The sequence below is a fragment of the Oculina patagonica genome, chromosome 4 (assembly GCF_052425735.1).
Source record: "Oculina patagonica isolate OP01 chromosome 4, crgOcupat, whole genome shotgun sequence".
Taxonomy (NCBI): domain Eukaryota; kingdom Metazoa; phylum Cnidaria; class Anthozoa; order Scleractinia; family Oculinidae; genus Oculina; species Oculina patagonica.
Genome location: NC_135761.1, coordinates 36,229,391 through 36,237,279, shown reverse-complemented (window position 1 = coordinate 36,237,279; position 7,889 = coordinate 36,229,391). Strand labels below are relative to the sequence as shown.

The following is a 7,889-nucleotide window of genomic DNA, read 5'->3' as shown; positions in this document are numbered from 1 at the left end:
TGGATGTGAACGGCGTGGTATAAATTAAATTAAAGGCAAATCACGCTTCTCATAGATAGAACAAAATAAAACATAATCCGACCCAATTTACTTAAAACATGTTCATGGTATAAAGTCCTTAATGATGGGAGCGTAAGTATTTCTTTATCTTAATTAAATCACAGAAAAACTACCCGGGAATAAATCAAACCGTCGGCGTGTTTACAGAAGGAAAAGAGAAAAGTAAACATTTGCGTCCCTTCAATGATAGTTCAGGTTGTCTTATTGTGCAAAACTACGGTTGTGTGATGTTAAAATCACCTTTTATGTGCTTAAATCTATTAATGTTTAACATTATTTTCTTTAAGGGGGAACGTATTTATTTGAACATTGCTGACCCTACTGGACGTGACTCAAACGAATTTAAAACTTCCAGTTTCGTGACGGCTAATATTTGCATTTGTCTCGTCCTGAACCTTTGCTGTTTAAAAATAACTGAATTAACCATCACGATAAATGCAAAGATAACCTCGGTGTTAACATAAATAGTAACGAAACTGCGGCTTGTTTGTGATCATAAATTATAAATATTACTTCTTAAATGTACACACAATATACTTACATAAATGTCTACAATGTTCCTAACCAACCAAACTAAACAACCGCTAGAAATGATCAACTGGGCGGCAGAAATGTCTCCAAACTCGACGTTTTAACAAGTGAAACGATTCTGCACTATATAACATTTCTATAAACAGCACCTGGTGTGTGATATTGTTACCAACCGTTTGTTCGCGCGCAAACTCACGGAATGCAATTACGTGACACAGCCCCAGTCACGGTAATTTCCCTTGCGTCTGATCACCCTACAAACTTCCCTCAGGGGAGGTGCGGCGGGGCAAAGCGAATGGAATCTAAATTACATTTTAATCTCCCAATGAGAGGGTGCACCAGTTGGTAAAATTCATACAAAATTCGATCACCCTCCACTCTTACCACCACCTTCTCGATAAAAAAGGCATAAAAATAGGCAGATCAGTGGAGAAACAGGTGGGGTATAAAATAGGTTTGAAAAAGTAATACTTCGGGCCTCATAATATGAAAATACGTATTCTACTAAATCTTGTCAGATGACACAGTGTCATATAACACAACAAAACAGTTAATTTCTAGGGACGACTATTATGATAACAATCATGACATGGATGACGTCAACTCAACCAGTGTCGCTACAGGAACACTTGCTTACGGCATCAACCAGCAAAGCTGTGTAAGGAGCTTTTCTCTTGACGGCTGGTACAGGTGTTTCCAAATTGAGAGCTTCGCAAATTACTTGAAGCATAGCAACTTTTAACTTATTGAGCTTGCTCTCCCGGACCAATGCACAAATGTTGAATTGGTCATATGTTATCGGATGTTGCAGATCTAAGGACGACAGAACAGATTCTCTTGCCGTACAAAAGTTTTCCTCTTCTGTTGCTGCACATACGTCTTCTTCAGTGGCTAATTGCTGTCGCCTTTTTGCAGCAAGACGGGAAAAGAACGAAGTGACTTGTTGGACCGTTAGGAATTCGGAACTAGAAAAAAGTTTCTCTCCGCCCTCGTCTCTTGCGCGTCGCATGTCTTTAACGACAACATCGGGATTCACTTTTCTTCCAGTAACTTGACCAACATTGAACTTGGCCTCCAAATATTCCTTCTGTTTTGTATTAAATCTGTAGGATTTTTTTGGGGCTCTAAGGGCCCAACCTTCTGAAAGAATAAACGAGGAAACAACGCGGTGTTCAGTAGACGTGGGACACGTACTTGGAATCGGTGCCGCGCCTTCTTGCAGCAGAGAGGCATACGTTATCTTAGCGATGTCTGATAAAGACTGTCTCTCCAGTGTTTTGGTGCAAGATTCAAGTGAAAGATGTTTTTCAAGCGAGGAAAGTCGCTGAAAAACGCGAACACACCCCTCTTGCGGGCAGGAAAACACAGCAGCTTCTCCAGATCCTTCTGAATCTGACTCCTGGACATTTTCGGCCGCCTCAGATGTAGAGCAATGGGTTTGCGTATTAACTGGCTTCTGCGCCACTTCTTTGAAGTCACCAGCAGAAAATGGAGTGGAGATGGATGTAACAGCGCCTGTCAACAAAGAACAGCAAACGTAACAGGGACCGTTCAAAGGGAGGGGCCAGGGGGCTTTAGCCCCCCCCCCCCCCACTTTTTTACAGTAACAGAAAAAAATATAATGAATAAAAAACAAACGAAAAATCACTGAAAATATTTTGTTTCTGGAAGCCATATTATTGATTTAGTTTGTAAAGGACGAAAGTAACGGCAGTTACTAACATTAAAAAAAAAAGTTAATGCTGACCCTGAAGGTCAGTGAGTAGCGTTATTTTTTTATTTTTTTTCCGGGGGAGCATGCCCCTGTCCTCCTACCGACCCCCCTAAGTTGAGTCACTCCAGGGTTCGACTTTCAGCCACCCCCCCCCCCACTCAAATTTTTCTTGCGCAGTCCCCGCGTAAGAACACGTGTTTACACAAGGGTGAAAAACGACTGTCCACAGTGCCGTAAATGTGTATCTAATTTGTTACAGATTAAATGTAAAATGATTGCTGCCGTCCTTGTTCTTTAAATAATAATACGAACTATGTAAACCATTTACCTGAGTCGGTGTGCAAACTGAGGCTTTTGCCTGGCCCAATGCCGTAAGCGCGATAGACCAGGAGCCCATCGTCAGTGAATGCAAAATTGTTAAGCTTGTTTATCCCAGGTATCTTCTGCTCCAGCACCGAGGGCTCCTCTATACAAGGTATTACAGCTACTCTTACGCCTGCAATTCCTCCATGTGAGAGCAAAGCTTCTTTCATTTCTTGTGCGGTTGTTACATTGTGACCCTCGTTAATATGAATTCTGATGTGGCATTTGCAGGTGGCAGCAAGCCTGTCAGCTGGCCCCTTGCCACCCTGAGGATCGCTGAAATCCACGCCTATAACTTTGATGCCAACCACCCTTTCCATTTGTGCTAGAGACGAGACTGTGTTGGAGCAGTGGTAACACCCGGCATTATCTTGGCGGAAGAATGCCTGGGTTACCTCTGGGTGTTCAATTTTCAGCGTTTGCAGAACGTGCTGCATTATCATCACAGCAGCGTGGCTTTCTTGTGAACAAGATTGGATTACATGAACAAACGCTTGTGACTGTAGAACACCACTTAGGCGACGAAACACAACAGAGATATGCCAAGATATCCCCCTTTTACCAAACCAATCTTGCTGGGATTCTCGAAACATTTGTGGAAGAAATTTCATCGCCCAATCACTCACTATAAACACTCTTTCTTCATTTAAACTTTCAATTACATCTAGGCGAGCCTGGTCTTGACGGACGGATCTTAACTGGTGGCATTTCCACGCTTGTATTGCATGCGCAGCGGTGTGACACAGGTATAAATACTCCTCTTTGTCGTCAATTGAATCAAAAGCAGCATTCTGAACAACTCTCTTGATATCTTCTATTGCAGCACTGAGGGCCTCACATTGGTCACATACCTCGTCGTGACTGTGGTCACACTCCTTTCTGAAGTCTGCATCAGATTTGTCACTCAAAGCGAACACAGTACAATGGTCTGCCACATGTGACTGATCATTAACATGAACCTACAGTCAAACAATGGATATATATATGTCTGACGTCAGTATTCTTGAAAAAGTACGTTACTGCGGGAATTGGCTTAAAACGCCACAAGAAAGGAAAAAAAAAAGAAATACAGCGCTGAAAGGTAGAGAAGAGAGAGGAGAAGAGAAAAAAAGACTGACATTCCCTTTAGTTTTTATATCATCGAGTTTGGAGATTCTGGCGAGAAAAAACGCGTTTACAGCGATTTGCACTAGCCCTTAAAACGGTGAAACTTTCCTTGACCTGGTTTTGATAAATCCAAACATATATGTATGAGATGTGTATTTACCTGGAAAATAGTCTATTCCAGGCTATCAATAGTTGGTGGTGAGCGAAGATGCGAGGTTGGGAAAAGTTCGCTTTTTCGCTCGCCCTTACTAGAAAGAGTCCGGAACTGACTAGGCCAAACCTTACCTTATAATCTCCTTTCAAATAAAATTTTCCCTCTTTTAGAGTCTCTCGCATCTCATCTGCCCACTTTTTGCCGCCATCTGCTTTGGAGGAGACTACCTCTATTATCTCTGCCAGGGTATCAAAGGCGCGTGAACCATCAGCTGCTAAATAATCGAGACCCTGTAGCGACTTTCGCACTGATGCACTGCATTCGGATAACACTCGAAGCATAGTGCTATCGCTAAATGGCTTGAAATTGCTTTCGGCGCAAAAACGCTTATACTGCAACACAATTCGACTGGGAATCATAGTGCGGATTACGTTCGGCACTGTTAGCACTTTCCCATTCGACAACTGTAAGTGCTTCTCCCCAAAAGGCAGATCCTGAATTAAATGTGGGCTCGTGATGAAACTTAGAAAGTGGTCAAGCTGCTGTCTGTCTATTCGAAAATGTGGAGTGCTCTTCTTTGGGACTTGGGCGCCCCGGCCATGCTGAAGGCCATGCAGGTTAGCCATAGTAAAACGGTATCGTGTGAGCCCTGGGATATATTCTGAAATAGACTTAAAACTTGCCACACCAGCCATGGTAGACAATACTTGTCGGCGGGTATCCCAGCTCTTCGCCAATTTGTACGCCTCCGCAAGAGCTTCCAAGTAGGCCACCTCGGAGGGAAGAGTTGTTTGACTTATGCCCAGCATATCGTTCACAATGCATGAAGATTGCAGTTCTTTCCACAGATCAGGGGAGTTTTCTGAAGAAATTACCCTAAGCACTGAGGACACGATCTCTGATGTCTGCTTCAGATATCTCTCTTTTGTTCTCTCGCTAATTTCACGCCATGCAAGCCACGCCCTTCCAAGTGGTTGGATTCCACACTCCTCTAAGAACACGTTTAATTTCTGACGGCGAGCGCAATCGTCAGAAGAGGCCCCACTCGCATCGGTTGTTGATGACACCTCGCTTCCAGCATCAGAGGAAAGTAAGTAGCTCTCGTCAGTAATTTTAATGCCCCTGATGCCTTCGGTTAATTCATCAGATGACGAGCTTGAGACTTCTTTACGTGCCTGCAAATGAGAAAGAAAACCGCGTTAAGCTCCTCTTTTTATTATCATGGTTGATATATTAATTTGTCACTGAAAATGGCCTTAAGATAACAACTATCATTCTGTTAGGCATGATTATTCCGTTTGTTCAAATTCTTACCTTAATTGTTAGAGACTTTGGAGTGGGCTCCTCTATCACATTTGGTGTCACTAGCTCTGGCTGATCGTGAAAACTTTGAAAGCTTACGTCAATGCTCAAACTTCCTGTGAGATGCTCTTTACATCGCTTGCAAATTTCTAATAAAGTACAAAAACAATTTTAGATATATAACGGATATTTAAATTTTCCTATTGGTGTGATAATAACATTGCCAGGGTGACAGGAGTTAAGACTGGACTACAATGATCAGGCGCTGTATCGTCTGTTGTCCGGATTTTAATTAAACCGTCAACAGGTCAACTGAACCACTGAATAAGCACGTGTATATGGTTAACTTTAAAACAACACCACTGAATTAGTACGTATATATGGTTTTCTTTAAAACATCATGGTACTCACTGGACCCTACTGGAATAAGCTTTTGGGTTCTGTGGTAGACAAATTGTGACTGCTTTCTCCGTAAACCACAAAGGCCTTTCGCTTTTGATTTGTGGGAAGCTATTTCATCTGGTATGGTGCAGTTTGTCTTAGAAGACCTCCAGCGCACACCAAACAAGTCCCGATGACGAGGGCATATGTTCATTGCTAGGTGAGATTCATCAACTTCAAATACACCTAAACAACAACAAACTTGGTATTATTTCCTTGTTGTTGCCGGCGGAATTATTGTTAGTGTGAAATATTGTAAAAATGAGTCTCATTATACATCGAATTTTGCACATTACCTGCTCTTGCAAGCAATAACTTCCATTCAGTATCAATCTCGCTGTCGTCGCTAACTTTGCAAAAAACTAGGTGACTGTAGACTTCCTTCGTGCACTCGCGTAAAGTAACACATTTGATGTTAGTTGGGTTATCAAGGCTTGATCCACAATCCCCACTCACCAATTCCGAATAGCTACAGCACGCCATAATGGCGAGAAATAATATCGAAAAGTATTTGTTGTTAAAAAACATTCACAAGTAGATCACAAAAAAGAGTAAAAATTCTGCGAAATGTGACCACAGCGTAAAAACATTGCGTACTGTTTTCCTGAATCTAATTAACTATGCATGTATTTTGGCGTTTTTGTCACGCAACACAAAAAACTTTTAGGTGTAAAAGTCCCTTCCCTCTAATTAATAATCGGCGAGAAGCGGGTCCTTTTCATTTTATGCACTGCGGAAGAATTAAGGTACGTGTTAAAGCTTTATAATCATCTGCCTGAAAATGAAGTATTTAAATTAAAGTCGAGGAAATGAAGACGATGTTTGTGAATGACAAATTTTGCGTGATGACAATGTTTACGGAAAATCGTTGTATCGAAGGATTTTGTCACTTTCTTTTTCTTCATATAAAATCGATCGATTCAACTTTTTTTTAGCATAAATGATCATTCTTTTGACCGATGTGAAAAGAAAGCAGGACGGCTACGCAGTAACAAATGCCTTAACTAATTCTCAAGTTATTGAAGCGGAAATAAACAAACAGATAATATTTCCTGTTTCATGATTAGTTGTGGCTCTTTTCTATAAATTTATCCATCATATCACGCTCTCACACGTAAGGATTTTGTAGCATGAACATGTTTTAAGTAAATTGGGTCGGATTATGTTTTATTTTGTTCTATCTATGAGAATCGTGATTTGCCTTTAATTTAATTTATACCACGCCGTTCACATCCAGACAGAATGTCGAGACCGAAACGTACATCTTCCTAATTACTAATCCCGCAACGAAAGCTGTTCTTTCATACTAGGGCAACTACCAAGACCGATGCACACTGAATTTTAAAACCTGTTTAAACGTTCAAGTTCTTTCGTGGCATTAATCGGGATCTTTACGGTACAAAAGCCGCTAGGAAGAATTATATTTCGGGACAAATTCACAAATAGTTACTATAAATAGAGAGAGTCAGAGCGAAAATAGCCTTTATGGTTAATTCTCTCAGCGGAACAGTTTTTACGGGCTACCAGTAATATTTTTCAGACAGAGCGAAGAAAGGTTTAGCTTCAATTTGGTGTTGTTTTTTAACTCCAAAACAATATACCAGACCGCATTTGACAATCTTGAAGTTAGCTAATATTCGCCCTGTCGTTTATGTTCTAGAAATGGGTCGGTTGTCGAAGATCGTAACTTTTCTTAAACGTGATATTTTCAAACAAAATATATCTGAAAATAAACTTTAAGAGATACCTAAACAGCTGTGTAAAGGGTATACTGAGTAGTTGTTTGGTATGTATACACGAGTGTCGTGAAAACACCTTAAATTTCATCCAAAATGGTCGCCACGGTGGATGTGCTTTTCGAATTTTTAACTTTTCTAAATTTTAAAAAAAGTTAAAGGAAACTGAACCGTTTAATGTCATTTTCGAAAATAGTTTACTAAAAGGTTTATTTGGGGCAAATAAAAATAAAATTGAAATTCCCTTTCTGTCGGACGATTCTCGAAAAATTCAGAATCTGTCTCTTAAGATTTCATACAAAATGTACAATATCAAGTTGCTGGCTGGACCTTTCCTTGGGGAGAGAAAAGTTCAAATTCCACTGATGCAACGAAAGACGTGTGGAGGATGTCTGGAGTAACGCAATTTCCAATCTTCTGTCTTACTTCAGGCTTTTTTGTCCCTTGAAAACTTGTGGCAGGTTTGAGATGCTACTCTGCC

The 7,889-nt window shown here is 40.8% G+C and overlaps 1 protein-coding gene across 1 annotated transcript; it reads right to left on the bottom strand.

Annotated features, from left to right (window-relative positions):
• LOC144648384 (uncharacterized) lies at positions 1 to 7,314 on the bottom strand. The gene is made up of 6 exons (XM_078507961.1): positions 5,969 to 7,314; positions 5,643 to 5,858; positions 5,244 to 5,380; positions 4,061 to 5,104; positions 2,634 to 3,627; positions 1 to 2,106 (listed from the first exon to the last, which is right to left on the bottom strand). Exons 1-6 carry the CDS (start codon positions 6,198 to 6,200, stop codon positions 1,196 to 1,198), a joined length of 3,534 nt encoding a protein of 1,177 aa, XP_078364087.1. The 5' UTR covers positions 6,201 to 7,314; the 3' UTR covers positions 1 to 1,195.
• Positions 7,315 to 7,889: the final 575 nt, after the last annotated feature.